The 19,144-nt window shown below is 35.1% G+C and overlaps 1 protein-coding gene and 1 pseudogene across 10 annotated transcripts in view; one reads left to right on the top strand and one right to left on the bottom strand.

Moving 5' to 3' along the window:
• Window positions 1–19,144, bottom strand: part of MYO9A (myosin IXA) — a 280,827-nt gene that overhangs the window by 170,282 nt on the left and 91,401 nt on the right. For all 10 annotated transcript variants that reach the window (XM_032342543.1, XM_032342540.1, XM_032342545.1 and 7 more), the window contains 2 exons: window positions 14,106–14,222; window positions 10,475–10,609 (listed from right to left, as the gene is read on the bottom strand). In XM_032342543.1, coding sequence (XP_032198434.1) covers window positions 10,475–10,609; window positions 14,106–14,222 — 252 coding nt within the window. The remainder of the gene's footprint in view (window positions 1–10,474; window positions 10,610–14,105; window positions 14,223–19,144) is intronic.
• LOC116592171 lies at window positions 531–629 on the top strand (annotated as a pseudogene).

Genomic DNA, 19,144 nt, shown 5'->3' with positions numbered 1-19,144 from the left:
GTATCTGGGAAAAGTAAAACCCATCATCTCTAGTGATCACTGAAATTGGAATATGGAATTCATACATACTGCGTTTGGTAAAATAAAACCCTTAGGGGGGTAAAAAAAAAAAAAAAAGAACCCTTAGAATATGTTTTTTTAAAAAGTTTCAAATCCAAGATTTTAAAAAGTGAAAGCTAAGGCATTGAACAACTATTCAACTATTAAGCCCCTATTACAGTTGTTTATTTTTCTGTGTACTGAGAAATAATCTTATTAAACTGTTTTTCAAAACAAGGCCCCTGAGAATCTAAAGAAGATAAATTCCTACATTGCCAGAATATTTATAGGCACCAAGTAAATACCCCAATTGGCTGATGACTTTAGTATGCACTGATAATTTTCATGCACTTCTCTACAAATATGATAGTTTTGCAAATTAGTAACTTTGTAATTTTTATCATTCTTTGGGTATTATTATTATTAGTATCATTCTGTAAATAAGACTGGTGTAATATAAACTGTAGTTACTCTAACTGGGAAAAGTAAATGTACTCACTTCAGGAGCACATATATTAAAACTGGAAGATTAATTAGCATGGCACCTGTGCAAGGATGACACGCAAATTTAGCAAAGGTAAATGATTCTTTCCTTCTAATTAGTAATTTCACAAGAAAATAATTGCTATGTAAAGGTCACCCCGTGCAGTAGTAAGAAAGTGTTTTTGTCCTATTTCTTTTTTTTAATTTAAAAAAAATTTTTTACTAACATATAATGTATTATTTGCCCCAGGGGTACAGGTCTGTGAATCATCATGTTCTGTTTATTCTACCTGTAGCATGGTTAACAAGCTTATGGATTCTTACAGACGTTACTACAGCAGTCCAAAATCCTTCCCTCATTTCCTCTTTTCAATTACAATTCACACACCCTAGCCAAAGTTAACTATTATCCTAACGTCTAATAACACTAGTGAGATTCATCTGTTTATAAATCTAATATAAACAGAACCATACAAGATATATTCTTTTCTGCCTTTTTTTTTTTTACTCAACATTAGTTTCAGAGACATATGCAGGTTATAGAATGCATCTAAAGTTCATCTATTTTTTTAATCCTTTACTTAAATTCAATTTAGCTCATATGTAGTATTACTCTAGAGGTAGAATTCAGTGATGCATCAGTTGCATAGAACACCCAGTGCTCATTACAACAAGTGCCCTCCCTAATGGCCGTGACCCCGTTGCCCCATTCCCGCAATCCCCTCCCCTCCAGCAAACTTCAGTTTGTTTCCTAGAATTAAGCATCTCCTATGGTTTGCCTCCCTCTCATTTTCAACTTCCTCCATTTTTCCTTCCTTACCCCTATGTTCTTCAATTTTGTTTCTTAAGTTCTACATATGAGTGAAATCACATGGTATTTGTCTTTCTCTGACTGACTTACTTTGCTTAACATCCCTTTTAATTTTTGTAGGACAGGGGTTGTAGAACATCATATTCACTCATTTATGCTTTATCTACGACTGCTTTCTCAATGTAATAGCAGCATTGAAACTATATGGCCCAAAAGTCTTAAAAGACTTCTTTGTCTGGTCCTTTACAGAAAAAGTATGCCAAATCTATGAAAGAGCATTAGTTCTCAAACTTCAACAGACTCACAGAATCTGTTCAACAGATTCAACAGAATCACATAAAGAACTTACTAAAACACAGACCACTGGGCCCCAGGCCCAGAATTTCTGATTAAGTAGGTACAGAGTGGGGCCCAACATTTGCATTTCTAACAAGTGCCTAGGTGATGCTACCAATAGGGACAGGAGAACAGTATTTTGAAAACCCATGCTCTGTATTTAAATGCAAATTACTCAACCACTGCACTATTACATGATGGTTATTTCTAATTTTTAACCATTAAAAATGCCATTATTTACATTTGTGCACACAACTTTTAGTCCGCTTTTGTATGCATTTTGAAAGTGAAAACATAGGCTTATAAACTACACATGTATAACCTCAGCAGATACTGCCAAGCAGCTTGCTAAAATACATGTACCAATTTATGCAACCACCACCCATGTATGGGACTTTCCCATGAACAGTATCTCTAATATTTGTATTACCAGTTTTTTTCATTTCGTCACTCTCATGAATGCGCAGGAATATCCTACTGTGGTTTTAATTTTAATTCTCTGATGACTCCTAAGTGAAAAAATTTTTCCTGTGTTTACCATCCACCTGGATGTCCTCACATGTCTATGTTCATAATAAAAACTCTGAGGAAAAACCCCTGCCTTCATTACAGGAGGAAAGCATTCAGTCTATTTCCATTAAGCATGATATTATTTATAGATTTTCATAAATGCCCTTTTAGCAGGAAGTTCCCTTCTATACCTAGTTTGCTCATGATTTTAACATGAATGGTTATGTAATTTTATCAAATGCTTCTACTGAAGCATAGCATTCCATACTATGGAATCACCATAAGATTTTTTCCCCATTTTGTTAATAGACTAATTAAATCAATTGATAATTAAATGTTAACTAAACATACCAGAAAAAAACTCCACTTGATATATTATCCTTTTACATATCTTGCTAGATTTAGTTTGCTAATATTTATTTAAAAATTTTTAAATCTATGCTTATGAGTAAATTGACTTTAATTTCCACTTCTAATAATATTCTTAACAGAGTTGGATATCAGTGTTATCTTAGCCCCCAAAAATGCATTGTGAATTGTCCCCTTTTGTTCTATTCCACATTAAGAATATATGTCAAACTGATACTAATTCTTTCAATGTTGGCAGATTCATCAATGGAGCCATCTTGGCTTACAACATACTTTATGAAAAGACTTTTAATTACACATTCAATATTTTTAATAGTTATAGGAATCAGATTTTAGAATGTCAGGGTTTGTTTTTTTTTTTTTTTTCCATATCATTTCATAAGTGTACTTATGGACATAAAGCTGTTTAGTGAATACTATTGTCTTTTTTTTTTTTAAACCTTTGTTTCATCTCTACCTTTAGTTAGAATTAACACCACCTTTTTAAAAGGATTTTGTTTATTTATTTGTGCGGGGTGCGGGGGGGACAGCAGGGGGAGCAGCAGGCAGAAGCAGAAGTAGACTCCCCACTGAACAGAGAGCCTGATATGGGACTCGATCCCAGGACTCTGGGATCATGCCCTGAGCCAAAGGCAGATGCTGAACTACTGTGCCACTCAGGTGTCCCTACTATTATCTTTTTAATAGGATCCACAATGATGTCCTCTGTATAACTATAATTGATTACTTACATCGCTTTCTTTGTTGCTCACTGGGTGAATTTCTTGAGAGGTTTTATTAGTCATTTCAAAGCATTACTTTAGCTTTGTTAATCTTCTTCCATGGCATATTTGTTTTTACTCTTACTTAATTTCCTCTCTTATCTTCATTATTTCCTTCTTTATACTTTCCTTTGGCTTAGTTTGCAGATCTTTTTCCAATTTGCTCGGCTGGGTATTTATATATATCACTGCTGCTCTTCAATTTTAAAATCTTCTAACGGCTATAAAATATTGCTCTTAATACACCTATGGTTACATCCCACAAGTTTTAAGATGCAACATGTTCATTCAGTTCAGTGTATTTTCTTCAACCTCTGGACTATATAGAAGTGTATTAATTAATTTTTACCCATAAAGGTACTTTCCAGTTATCTTTTGATCATTGGTTTCAGGCATAATTTCTTTATGGTATTTAAGTATGTGTCGTTTCAATCCTTAAAATTTAACCCTTGTGTTATGGTCCAGTATACACACAAATCTCATACATTTTGTAAATTTGCATTTATCTATGTATGTCAATTAAGTATGTGCTTTCTTTTAGGGACGTCTGGGTGGTTCAGTCAGTTAAGGGTTCTGTCATTGGCTCAGATCATGATCCCAGGGTCCTGCATCAGGCTCCTTGATCAGCAGGGAGCCTGTTTCTCCTTGTGCCTGCTGCTCCCCGTTTGTGTGCTTTCTCTCTCTCTGATAAATAAATAAAATCTTTTAAAAAATAAAATAGGGGCACCTGAGTGACTCAGTGGGTTGAGCTTCTGCCTTCAGCTCAGGTCATGGTCTCAGGGTTCTGGGATCAAGCCCTGCATTGGGCTCTCTGCTCAGCGGAGAGCCTGCTTCCCCCTCTCTCTCTGCCTGACTCTCTGCCTACTTGTGATCTCTCTCTCTCTCTCTGCCACATAAATAAATAAATAAATAAATAAATAAATAAATAAATAAATAATCAATCTTATAAATAAATAAATAAAAATCTCTTATATCCACCCACCAAAAAAAATTCTTCTATATCCTTATTTGATACAAGTTTGGGCCTAAGGAAACTGGCATTCTAACCTAAAGGCAGGCAGAACTGGGCACCCACAAAAGCATGTTCTGTATCATCTGGGTGCTTTAAATAATCTATACCAGGACCAACTTTTTCTTTTGTCTGCTTATTCTGTTAGCTATTCAGCAAGATTTGTTAAAATATTCCACTATATGTTTCTTTTTTAGTTTTATTTTTGTTTTATATACTTTGAGTCTGTCATCAGGAACCTATAAATTTAGAATTGCATACTTCCTGATGAATTGACACTTTCATATTATCAAATATTCTTTTAGATCTCTGGCAATGCTTTAAATGTGATATTAATTTAGCTATGCCAGCTCTTTCTTGGTTCAGGTTTACTAAAGCTTCTTCCATCCTTTTATTTGTAACTTTTTTATATGCTTATATTTAAAGTATCTTTCTTTTGATGGACATTGCTGCTATAAACATTCAGGGGCACATGCGCCTTCAGATCACTACATTTGTATCTTTAGGGTAAATATCCAATAGTGAGATTGCCTAGGGTAGCTCTTTTTTCGACTTTTTGAGGAACCTTCATGCTGTTTTTCAAAGTGGCTGCACCAGCTTGCATTCCCACCAATAGTGTAGGAGGGTATGGCATATATATACAATGGAATACTATGCAGCCATCAAAAGAAATGAAATCTTGCCATTTGCAATGACGTGGATGGAACTAAAGGGAATTTTGCTGAGCAAAATAAGTCAATCAGAGAAAGACAATTATCATATGATCTCTCTGATATGAAAAATTTGAGAGGCAGGGCAGGGGTTTGTGGGGGGTAGGGAAGGAAAAAATGAAACAAGATGGGATCAGGAGGGAGACAAACCATAGGAGACTCTTAATCTCAGGAAACAAACTGAGGGTTGTTGCTGGGGGTAGAGGGAAAAAAGTGTCTTTCTTATAAGTAGTAATTTATTTTTGTTTTATATCCAGCCTGACAATATTTCACTTCTACTTGGAGTAATGAATCCATGTATATTTAACACAATCACTGATATTTTGTGGGATTAAATCAACAATCTTACTATTTACTATTAGTCCTGCTTCCCTGATACAGTTTTATGCTTCTTTCTTGGTTTCTTTTGAACTGTTGGAGTTTTTACTTTACTTGTTCCCCGTACTAACTTGACAATTTTTATATTCATTTACTATTTGGTGGTTATCCTAAAATCACAACATGTATCTTTACTTATCAATGTCTAACAGAAAAAAAATCTTCTAGAACTTAACCTTTAATACAAAGATCTTACAGTATCTTAAATTCCATGTACTATCTTCCGACTTAAATGCTACTGAACATTCATTTTACTTCTACATAAACATTAAACCACAAAAGATATTTTTATCTTTGCCTAATTTAGTTAATTCTAAATTTAGATTTAGATTTTAGATTTAGTATTCATTTAGATTCACCACCACCAATGCTCCCTTTTTGTTTTTTCTTTACAATGTTCACTGCTCTTTATTCCTTCGTACATCTCTGAGCTGCTGTAGGGATAATTTAGCTACTGCCCAAATAACATACTTCAGTTTTAAGGAAAATATTCAATTGTCTTCTGTCATTCACTGCTTGCCCTAAGAGCCTGAGTTTTACTCTTACAGTTGCTTCCTTACTGCTTCCTACTGCCCATCTCCAACCCCCAGATGCTTCTGAGATTTCTTCACTGTCTTTGGTTTACTATATGACTATCTTTGTATTTCAGATGCTTTTGTGTGTTAAGTTTTGGAAAAATTCTCAACCATTATCTTTTCAAATATAGTATCTACCCTATTCACTCTTTTCTCACATACATCTTTCCAGAATTTCTCTTAGACTTTTGTTAGACATTTTCACTATGCTCCGTATGTCTCTTATACTATTTATATTTTCCTTTTTTCATCAGGCTGGAATTTTCTTGTGGCCTATCTTCCAAATCACTAATCCTCTCTTAAGCTCTATCTAAATGTTTAAAACTTTCATTGCATTCTTAATTTCACTCTACCTTTTAGTTCTAGATTTTCTTAAGCTTGGAATTTCTTTGTAATTCTTTAATAAAAATATTACCTTCAAAAAAATCTTCAAACCACTAATATTTTAAAGTTCATTTCTGTTAAGATCATTTCCTGGATCTCCTATGGTACAGTCCTATTGTCTCACTTCTCTTGGTTTTTATTCATGTTGTTTTCTCTCCATGTTTGTCTTTAAAAAAAAAAATTCTCAGTTAAAAAACTAAATGCTGGGGATGCTTGGGTGGCTCAGTCAGTTAAGCATCTGCCTTTGGCTCAGGTCATGATTTCAAGGTCCTGGGATAAAGCCCTGCATCAGGCTCCTTGCTCAGCAGGGAGCCTGCTTCTCCCTCTGCCTGCTGCTCCCTACTTGTGCTCTGGCAAATAAATAAAATCTTTAAAAAGAAAAAGAAAGAAAGAAAGAAAGAAACTGAATGCTAGATCCTGTATATGAAAAAATCATACTGATAATTTTAGCACTAGGATGATCTCTTCCTCCACTGGACAGTGAACTTGTTCTTGGCAGGTAGCTAAGAACATCAGGAATTCTATACTCTTTTAACCCAACTGGAAATGAGGAGATTTTAAACTGGGCTTCGGTTCCTAAGATGCCTGATCTATTTCTGGTTTATCTTTATTTCTAAGATGTAGCCCTTTAAGATCTCAAGCAGAAAGCCTATAGGAATTATCAGCAGGTTCTTCCTTGCTCTTGAATCTGGAGAAAACCCTCTTCATTCTCTCAGATTCACACGCCTGGCTCTTTCAGAATCAGTACCTCTCTATCAGAACAGAGAAATGTCTTTAGCAACAAAGCAGTCCAAAAATGCTGGGCTCCTCTCCCTGGGTTTCCTTCCTACAGATTTAAGGCCTGAAGAATTTCACTTATTTAGATGTACCACAATACCTTCAAATATATCTTGTTCATTCTTTTTAGGTGTTCTACAAAGCAATTTGATCAAATTTCCTAGTCTGACATCCCCCAAAGTGACAGAAACAAACAAACAAACAAACAAACAAAAAACCTCACTAGATAATAAACATCTCAGATAAGATTCCTGCACTCTAAATTTTCTGTCTTCAAGGCCTAGCACAGTGTGTGACACATGACTGTTACTCAATTTAGTGATAAGTCAATGACTTGAAGGATAATTTTGAGCAAGTAAAGGAAAAGAGAACAGTATTATAAATAACAACAGTTATTTAAATCAAATCACAGAAACTTCTTCTGGTCTGTCTCTCATTCCACATTATCTTTACATATATCTGTGATTCAAGACTCAGAATCACACACTCACACTACTTCAACTGGCTTATGTATTATGTCCTTCTCTCCAGGTATTTTACCCTCTCTTCAGTCCATCTTCCACAGTTCAAATACCCTGCTAAATATATTTCAAATTACTCTTCATTTTCTAAAAGAAATATTCCAATCTCCTCTATATGACATATAAAGCCCAAAACTATATGCCCCAAGGATATTTCAAAAACTTATTTCCCTCCTTGTCTCCATTGTTATATCATGTATTGTAGCTATGCTATTTTCAGTTCCTCAAAAGTACCATGCTGTTTTATGCCTCACAATTTTAAGGATATTGTTACCTTTGTTTAAAATATTTTCTTCCCATTGACAATTCAACCTTCTATTCAAAACTATATTCCAGAATCAATTCCCACACCCGGGAAATCTCGGTAGACTTGTAGGAAATTCTAATCAACTTCATCCTTTATATCACTACTTTAACCTTCTATGGCACTTATCATCCTGCAGAGCAATTGATGGGACATTTCTGGACAAAATTTACCTTAGTATTCAAAATTTTCAATTTGAGAAAAAAGGTGGAGAATCATGGGAGAAAGGAAAAAATAAAATACCAGAGAGGGAGACAAACCATAAGAGACTCTTAATCTCAGGAAATAAACTGAGGGTTGCGAGAGTGGAGGGGTGGGGGAGGAATGGGGTAGCTGGGTAATGGACATTGGGGAGGGTATGTGCTATGGTGAGTGCTGTGAATTGCATAAGACTGATGAATCACGCACTGGTACCCCTGAAACAAATAATATATTATGTTAATTTTTAAAAATAATAAAAATAAAAAATTTTTTCAAGATGTTTCCTCCAAAGCATAGTTGATAACTTTCTATTTCTACCTTTTTTTTCAAAAAGTTTTATCTACTTAAATGATTTTGTATTCAGTTGAATTTAACAAATACTCTTTGTAAACCCATCTCATTCTAGGTACCACCGATATACAAATAAATAAAACAGTTAATATTTAAACTGCCTTAAATCTCTTATTCCCAGCAAATCAATTTTAAGTGAAAAAATACAAGAAGGGAGAGAAAGGAAGAATAAAATAGATGAGATGGCAAAGAGGTGTAACATCTCCAAACTTTCTATAAATTATAGCAAAAGCATACCCACTACATTAAATTATAGAAGAGAATACTGAAACTTCAAAGGAAAAACAAGGTGTATCTTAGAATCTAAGTCTTCTGATCCATAATTCCAACACACTGCCCAAAATTATGATATTCAGGGTAGCAAATAAAAATCACCCAACCCCCAAGTAGTTCTTAACAGATTTTCCATAAACTACAAGGTTTTATTTTTTATACATGTTTTTAGGCAAAGTATCTCTTATGACTTTTCAATGTCTAATCAACACTTCTAGAAAAGGTAAAAATAATTTCAGTAATAGTCAGAGAATACCTTTTCTTTGTAAAATACAGCACACAGTCAACAAAATGCATTTCTCCAATCCTCCAGTACATATATATATCCATTTGCAAGAGATAAAAAAAAATACCAGTTTAGCATGATCTAGCTAAAAGAACACCAGAATGAGTCAAGTAGACCAATCCCAGCCCAGTTTTTGGGTATAAGCAAAAATTATGGAGCCAGAGTGTTAAGGTCTGAATACTGACTTTAGGTATCATCTGTAAAACTAGAATAAAAATAGCACCTGCCTAATAAATAGTAAGTACCACATAAATGTTAGCTAATACTATAACAAATAGTATTGCCTACCTTTTAATAGTTCCATCAGAGGGTCTAGCTAAAAAGTTATGTAATAAACATTTTAAGCATTATCAAGATGGCCAAAACTAGTGCTGCCTGTGCTACTGTTAATCAGTCCCCTAACCCTTTAAGCGAAACTGATGTACTTAAAGGTAGGACAGAGGGCAACAAGCCCCAGTGATAAGATATTTTTGTTTATTTTGTAGACCTGTTTTGATCCTCCTGTTCATTGCATTTCTTCACCATTTCCCTTGAGATAGATGTTTATATCCTCCTATACAAACTGAAATTGTGGGCTACAATCTCAACTTGTTACTAACTTGAAACTTGGTTTAGAGGAGGAACCCATGTTTTCACTGACCCTGCATTTACCGTAAGCATTCTCATGGAAACTGATGCCTCACTCTTTTGACTCTAAATCAATCTGAGCTTCTCCCAAGAAATATCTAGTTACCCATTCTGGTCTCTCCACACCAACCTATTCCCCTATATCTGTACTCTAAACTGATTCAAGATTCTACTAAAAACTCCTCTACCCCACAGATAAAGAAGACACCAAAGCAATCAACTGGATTAAGAGACCAAAACAATCAAACAAGCATATTTAGCATTGGTAGCAATTAAAATTTTTTTTAAATGAATTTTTTTGAATTTTTGTTTTTGAATTTTTTTGAATTTTTTTAAAATTTTTAAAATTTTTTTGAATTAACTGAATTTTAAAAATTCAACTTTTAATTGAATTAAAAGCAAATAAAAAAATTGGTAGCAATTGAAAAAAATAAAAACATGGTAGCAATTAAAAATCACCAACAGAAACCCAAACCAAGCTCATGCATCTTTTCATTCAAAGGTATACTCAAGCAAGCACGTATTTTTTAATCTACCTCAAGTCCAGGGGGGTAAAAAAAAAAAAAGGAAACCCCGTATCGTATGGCTCAATAACTATGCTCTGATTTTTCATTTGCTAACATGGACATGAAGACTCCAGTATCTTCACGGAAGTGTAAAATTTAAAACGCTTGTAATTATGACTCAAAATTTATATAGTATATATGTGTGTAAAGATAAGTGGGTGAAACAATGGGAGGGGGGAAAGCATATGCATTTAAGTACTCACCTGCTCCAATTTAAAAATATGCTGATTGAAGTAGTGTTGTAAACGTTCATTAGCAAAATTAATACAGAACTGCTCAAAGCTGTTATTTTCATAATCTTCAAACCCAAAAATATCAAGAACACCAATGGACAAAGTCTGTAAAATAGGAAAAAATTTATGATGGTTAAAAAATGATCCTCAAATTTATTTCACAAATAATATCCACAATATAGGTAACAAAATGCTCAAAGTTCTTCTACAACAGTGGACAGGAAATTTTGGGGAGCCAGTGTTCAACCAAAATATTCCACAAAATAAAAACCATTTTAGTTTTATGTTCACCTTTTTCTTTTTATCCCAATTATAAAAACACATCCAAAATTTTAACACATGTAATAAACTATTTACAAAAATGTTCAAAGCAGAGTTAGTGGCCTGTTATCTCAATCTCAGAAATCCCTAAATTCCAAGAGACAAAGAAATAGAAGGAATCACCTTATGGGAAAGTAAAAAATAACCTAAAGCTAGGTTTTTCTAGGGTATTCCAGGTTATGCAAAGAACACCATTCAAGTTTTCCTATTTTCACTTCTATACCCCAAAAGAATTCTGCTTTACAAACCAAGCTAAACTAGTATGTTTAATCACCCTTGTGCAAGCCAAGTATGAAACCAGATATCAGAATATGTGGGTTTCTCCAATTTTTAAAACAATCTTTTTAACGACTTATTTATTTTACAGAAAAAGAGAGTGGGGGAGGGGCAGAGGGATTAATCCTCAAGCAGACTCTCTGCTGAGTGTGGAGCCTGACTCAGGGCTTGATCCCAAATCATGAGATCATGACCAGAGCTAAAACCAAGAGTAAGATGCTCAACTGACTGAGCCACCAGGTGCCCCAATTTTTTTTAATTTTTATTTTTTAAAAAATTGTACAAATAGTTCTAAAAAATTATAACAAAAAACAACAATCCCTTCTTCTTTGTCAATTTCTGCTCCCTAAAGCCAACACTCAAATCTTTTATCTATTTGGTATAAAACAGTACAATATAGCATACAAATGCTTGTTCTTCTGTCTTGATATTTTGCCCCTACAAACTTTATTCTAACTTCTTACTATGGATAATAAGGAATCAGCTCTAATACCACCAAGCCAGCATTCTTCTCACCACCTCACCTCATTCTTAAAATAGTTACATGACAATTTTAGTTAAATGAAAACAATCTTTCTCCACTATTACTAAGAGAGATGCTGGGCAAACTAATATAATGAGTAATAAATACTAGGAGTTTTTTGGTTTTTCTTAAAGATTTCTTTAAGAAATTTGAGAGAGAGGGAGAGCACAAGGAGGGAAGAGGTGGAAGGAGAGGGGCAGAGGGAGAGAGAAAGAATCCTCAAGCAGAGGGACTGTGGACCATGGAGCCTCAAACAGGGCTCAATCCCAGGACCCCAAGACCAAGACCCAAGCTGAAACCAAGAGTCAGCTGCCCAAATGACTAAGCCAAACCAGGTGCCCCAAGAGAAGATATTTTTTTAAAGTCTCCATTAACAGTTTTTCTTTGGGGTACCTGCGTGGCTCAGTCAGTTAAGCCTCTGACTCACGATTTTGGCTCAGGTCATGATCTCATGGATAACAGGATCTACAGCCCCATGTGGGGGCTCTGCACTCAGCTGGAAGTCTGCTTGAGACTCTCTCCCTCTGCCCCTCCCCCTGCATACACCTGCACTCTTTCTCTCTCTCAAATAAATAAATCTTTAAAAATAAAAAAAGAGCATTTCCTTTAATTGATTCTGCTAATTCTAAGCCCTTATGAAAAGAGTACAAGTAATGACCTTCAAAAATAAGTCCATTTGGTAAATTAGATTTCTATTACAATTTTCTAACTGTAGGCTTAATCAAACAATAAAAAATTAATATTAGAACTGTTTTACATTTAAGACAGGAAGATTAAGTAATAAAGATGACATTTTAATCACCCTAAAGATGCAGACTATTCCATAAAATGTTGCTGAGAAAAATGGATTTGAAATTATTTAATTATCAAAAATCTGTCTTAGGGGCGCTTGGGTGGCTCAGTGGGTTAAAGCCTCTGCCTTCGGCTCAGGTCATGATCCCAGGGTCCTGGGATCGAGCCCCGCATCGGGCTCTCTGCTCTGCAGGGAGCCTGCTTCCTCCTCCCTCTCTCTCTGCCTGCCTCTCTGCCTACTTGTGATCTCTGTCAAATAAAATAAATAAAATCTTAAAAAAAAAAATCTGTCTTATTAAGAAATAAATTCCAGAGGCGCCTGGCTGGCACAATAAGTGGAGCATGTGACTCTTGATCTCAGAGTTGTGAATTCAAGCCCCACATTGAATGTAAGAGATTACTTAAAAACAAAATCTTAAATAAATAAATAAATTCCAATGGGGGAAAAAACCCAAAGAGAAAAAATCAAATTCTAAAAGTATGAGAATAAATGTTTTTACAATCTGGGGCTGAAAAAGGGCTTCCAACATAAGAAAAACAAATAAAACCCAGGAAAATAAAGGAAGAAACAAACAGAGGGTTTTAGAAGGGAGGGGCGGTGGGGGGGGGATGGGTGAGCCTGGTGATGGGTATCAAGGAAGGCACAGATTGCAGTGAGTACTGGAGTTATGTTATACGTAAACAATGAATCATGGAACACTATATCAAAAACTAATGATATACTGTATGGTGATTAACACAATATTAAAAAAGGAAAAGGAAGGAAAAGAATGGCAGAATTAACTGCACAAAAATTTAATATGGGCCCTAAAACACAACATAAACAAATCTTAAAAGTCAAGAGAAAATATATGCAATATTTATCAAACTATGAATCTCTGCAATAACCACAGTAACTCCAAGAAAGAAGTAACAAAAAGACAAAATAAACAACATAAAAATAGCAGGATATATAATGAAATGATGAAAAAACATGGGAAATACTTGACTTTTATCTATCACTGAAAAAAAGGACAATAAAATGGGATAGTCCTCTTACTCAGATTAGTAGATGAAAAGACTGATAATATCCAATGTGAGTAAAGGTGTAAGGAAATAGGCATTTTCATACACTACCAGTGGAAGTGCAGTCTTTTCTGAAAAGCAATTTAGCAGTAGCTAACAAAATTCTAAAATGTATATATTCTTAAATCCAGCAATTCATTTTGAGGATTTTATCCTAAAGAAATGTACACAAAGAATATTTGTTACATCATCATTTATAACAATAAAACAAATGTAATATATTTTTATGGGGAAATTTATGGTATACAGGCATACTATATAATACTATAAAGTTATTAAAAATAATGAAGTCCAGACCTATTTCAAGACATATCAGGTAAAAAAAAAGATACAAGGTAGAAACAATACAGATAACATAATTCTATTTTTAATTTTAAAAGCAATTCTGTAAATGTACACCCATAGAAATGTACATAAGAAAAAGGTCTGGAAAGACATACAGAACAACAGTTTCCCTAAATATCAGGGTAATAACATACATAAGGAGGGAAACATCAGGGAATACAGATAAAAGGTAATTCTTACTTATTACTCTACATAATTCGGTGTTTTTAAATATTATTAATTATATCATTTTAAAAAAAATTTCCAGGAAAAATGTATAATAATCCAACATATGTCTACCTTTGTATTTTGCTCCAAATCTTTACTGTTCAGAAGTGCATGATTAATCCGAAAAACTATCCAGTCAAACAGGGCACTATATAAAGATTTAGCCATGGAATTTCTCACTGTCACAGCCTGAAAAAAGAAAAAAGAAAAGGGTTGGAGAACAAATGAAAATGGCACTAACCAAAGATACTATAACAAAGTGTATTTGCTTTCAACCAATAAAGAGAGCTTACTATCCTGAATTAGAAATTTTATTTTCTCTCAATTTAAATAGCCTATAACTGAAGTTTTCCATACACCCATAATCACTAATCTAGTCTCAACTCTAATCTAGACTAAAAGGTAAGGAAAATAAAATGTAGGTCACTCAGTTCAAAACAGTATCTGAAAATTAGGGTATACATTTTATCTAGTAAAGAAGGTGTAATAGGATATTTACAAACAAATGTAATAGGATATTTACAAACAAATCAAACTTGCAAGCAAAAGCGGGAAAGACTATTCCTGGCAGAGGAATAAACCTGTTGGCAAACAGGTATCAGTTATCTGTGGAATCCTAGCTCGACTCTTAAAAAATAATCATAATACTACCACAGTTACATTATGGTTGTCTCAAGCTTGTCATCCACCATAACCTCAAGGATTTCTCCATCCCCAGATAGAGTAATAATTCTTTCATTATGCAGTAATAAAATTTCTTTTTTCACCTCACTTCAAGCATTTCCCAGTTTATGGAAACTCTCTGTCCTAACTGCTTAAATTTTCTATAACTCTGAAATTGTTCTAAAAAATAAAATCTATTAGTTAAAAAAAAAATCAACATTTAGAAAGTACTACAACCAAAAAAAGGAGGGGGACATATTTTAGAGAATTGAGCCCTACCACTTAGAGAATACAAGTCCTAATGACTTACGTATTTATTTCGAGGGATTTATTTTGAAGCTTTACATTCAGGTACATATTTATATATCTGTCCTAAAGTTTAGAGGAAATAGAGAATAATGATTAAAAGCTAGGCTGTCGGGCGCCTGGGTGGCTCAGGTCATGATCTCAGGGTCCTGGGATCGAGTCCCACATCGGGCTCTCTGCTCAGCAGGGGGCCTGCTTCCCTTCCCCTCTCTCTGCCCGCCTCTCTGCCTGCTTGTGATCTCTCTCTGTCAAATAAATAAATAAAACCTTAAAAAAAAAAAAAAAAAAAAAAAAGCTAGGCTGTCTTCCAATCCTAGTTCTTCTACTTATTCTAAGTATTGTAACCTTGGCCCAAGATACTTAAACTCTTAAGCTACAGCTTATACATTTGTAAAATGTAGATAATACTAGAATCTACCACACGAATGATGAATTTCTGAATTCCAGTGAATAAAAACACAAAAGCTCCAAGTTTCTAACCCAAGAAATAACTACCTAAACCATTACCTACACAGGAAAGAGAAGATGCTATCAAATTCTCTATCTTCAGCACCAGAAACTTGAATTGGAAAATGTTCACAACTTCTGAGAGAAAAAGGAATGCAACCCTAGAATTCTATACTTAGGTAAGTAATCAACAAAGTATCTTTAAAACTCAAAAAATCAATCATAAAATACACAGAGAGACCAACTATTCTGTTTTTCTCCAGACGGAAGAATGAATACAAACTGGTCTAGTTCAGCAAAAGTAAAAGATTTTAAAACTAAATACACAAGCATAAGACAAAGAAAACATAGAAAAAGAAATCATAGTAGCATAAAAAATACAAATGGGCTGAATTTTTTAGTCAAAAGACAGATCTTAACATTAAATTAAAAACTATGAGCCACCTATCTGGTTTACATTAACACTATTTTCATAAAGTACCAGTCAGACAGAATCCAGATGTACCAAAATATACCAATATAATACTTATTTACTTCATTAACTCCCAATATTATATTTTGGCCTCTTTTCTCTGAAACATGGTCCTATCACAGCTTAATTTCAGTAAACCCAAATACCAATTAACATTTTCCTACCCAAACAAGAGTGTTTCCTATCTCAATGAATGGTATCAATACTCTTAGAGTTGTGTGAGTCAGAAAATTAGGATTTCTCCTTAGTATTTCCTTCTTTCTTCTTGCTTCCCAGTAAGCAAACAATTGCCAGATTCTGTTGATTTTACCATCTAAATCTCTCTCTCTCTTTTTTAAAAAATATTTATTTATTTGACAGAGAGAGATCACGTAGGCAGAGAGGCAGGCGGGGGGGGGGGGGGGGGGGCGGGGATAAGCAGGCTCCCTGCTGAGCAGAGAGCCCGATGCAGGGCTTGATCCCAGGACCCTAAGATCATGACCTGACCTGAAGGCAGAGGCTTAACCCACTGAGCCACCAGGCACCCCTAAATGTCTCTCTTTTTAAATACACCCATTTCTCCCTATCAATTTGTCACTATTCTAGACAAAGCAGCCAACCTCTCTCTATTCAGGAGTACTACCACGGCCTCTAAACTCATCTTTACACATTCACTCTTGTCCTCTATGTTAGAAGCCTAAGAATGGTCACCAAGATTCCCATTCCCTGGTATATATATTCTGTATAACCCCCCCATTAAGTGTGGGCAGGACTATAAATATGATGAATTTCACTCCAGTTAACTATCTTATCTTACATGACAAAGGGATTTAAAAGATGTAGTTATGGCCCAAAATCAGCTAATTTTTTTTTTTTAATTCACCAGAGGAAAATTATCCTGGGCTGACTTAATCAGAGAAATCTCTTAAAAGAGACTGAGCCTTTCCATCAGAGAGTCCCTTGCTGTCCTTTGAAGAAGTAAACTGCCATGTTGTGTACTAGACCACAAGCAGACTCTGCTGAGCAGGGCCTTGACAGTCAACAAGAAATTAGGGCTCTCAATCCTAAAGCTGCAAGGAACTAAATCCTGTCAACAACCTGTGAACAACCTGTGAAGAGGATGCTTAGTATCAGATGAGATCACAGCCTCTTCAGACATCTTTTTTTTAAAGATTATTTATTTATTTATTTGACAGACAGAGATCACAAGTAGACAGAGAGGAAGGCAGAGAGAGAGAGAGGAGGAAGCAGGCTCTCCGCGGAGCAGACAGCCCGATGCGGGGCTCGATCCCAGGACCCTGGGACCACGACCTGAGCCGAAGGCAGAGGCTTTAACCCACTGAGCCACCCTTCAGCCTGGTGAAACCCTGAGCAGAGGACCCAATAAATCTTTGCCCAGACTGATCCATGCAAAGTGTCAGAAAATATTGAGTCACTACGTTTGTTACACAATTATAGAAAACCAATGCACTCTCCTCTGATCCCTTAAAAATAAAAATGTAAGGGCACCTGGGTGGCTCAGTGGGTTAAGCCTCTGCCTTCAGCTCAGGTCATGATCTCAGGGTCCTGGGATCGAGTCCTGCGTCAGGCTCTCTGCTCATCGGAGAGCCTGCTTCCCCTTCCCTCTCTCTCTGCCTGCCTCTATGACTACTTGTGATTTCTTCCTCTGTGTGTCAAGTAAATAAATAAAATCTTTTTTAAAATAAATAAATAAATAATAAAATAAAAATATAAGACACCTTTCTGCTTAAAACTTTTTAAGACTATTCCATTGCTCTTCAGAAAATATTAAAATCCTTAAGGACTACTCCTTATTTTACCTCTAATGCCTCGAACATTTCTGAACACAAAGAAGATTTTCAAATGTTTACTACACAAAATAGATACACCAAACAGATGTAAACAAAAATAAATGAGGATCTATAAAAATCATCACAGAAAATTGAATTTAAAGTTAAAAATGTAAATAAACATAAGGAATTTTTTCTAAAGATTTTATTTATTTATTTGACAGAGAGAGATCAAAAATAGGCAGAGCAGCAGGCAGAGAGAGAGGGGGAAGCAGGCTCCCTGTGAGCAGAGAGCCTGATGACCCTGAGATCATGACCTAAGCCAAAGGCAGAGGCTTAACCCACTCAGCCACCTACACGCCCTAGGAATTTTTTTTTTTTTAAGAGAGAGCAGAAGAGGGAAGGGGCAAAGGGAGAGAATCTCAAGCAGGCTCCACATTGCCCAGCGCAGAGCCTGACACGGGCATTGATTTCACAATTCTGAGTTCATAACCTGAGCCAAAACCAAGAGTCAGATACTTAACCGACTGTGCCACCCAGGCACCCCAGGTATTTTATATTTTATAATATTTTAATATTTTCAATATTTTATATTGAAAAAAGTTATGAGGGCGCCTGGGAGGCTCGGTGGGTTAAAGCCTCTGCCTTTGGCCCGGGTCATGGTCCCAGGGTCTGGGATCGAGCCTCGCCTTGGGCTCTCTGCTCAGCAGGGAACCTGCTTCCCCACCTCTTTCTGCCTGCCTCTCTGCCTACTTGTGATCTCTGTCTGTCAAATAAATAAATAAAGTCTTAAAAAAAAAAGTTACGAAAGAAAATATAAAAGTACTGAAACTTTATGTAAAAGAAGGGCAAAACTTTTCAAAAGGTTTGGCTTTTTCTGTTGTTTAGAAAGGAGCGCTCAAATTTGGAGATTATGTCATAAGACTCACGACATAATGAAGAAATATAGACTTGATGGCAGTAAGAACCCAAAAAATAGGATAAATGGATCAGTGTCAGCCTAAAAAGCATTCTCTACATTTCTACACTATTTCCCGACCCCTGTTTCTTCTAATCTCACATTCCTGTCCTATTTTTGTAATAACTGTCATAGTTTGATTTCTCATCACTGTCATTAAATTACACTTCAGAACAGTAGGCTTTTCAATAATTTTCCCATTCATATACAGCTGAGTAGTATATAATAATAATAATAATAATAATGGCAATGACAGCAATAAATCTCATCTGGAAGCCTTGGTATACAGATGATACTTAAAGAAATGGGACTATGTGAGATAATCTAGCAATCTAGCTAAGGAATACAGAGAAGAAAAGACAAGGACTATGTACAAGAGAACTACATTTTTTAGAGGTCAGGTGGAAAAGAAAGGGCAAACAGAAAGAATTACAAATGAGTATCTAACAATGAGAAAGCGAACCAGAAGAGTATGACATTCTGGAATGTAAGAAAT

Source organism: Mustela erminea, chromosome 5 (assembly GCF_009829155.1).
Source record: "Mustela erminea isolate mMusErm1 chromosome 5, mMusErm1.Pri, whole genome shotgun sequence".
Taxonomy (NCBI): Eukaryota; Metazoa; Chordata; class Mammalia; order Carnivora; family Mustelidae; genus Mustela; species Mustela erminea.
The sequence above is the reverse complement of the archived record's forward strand: the minus strand, read 5'-3'. Positions and strand labels throughout refer to the sequence as shown.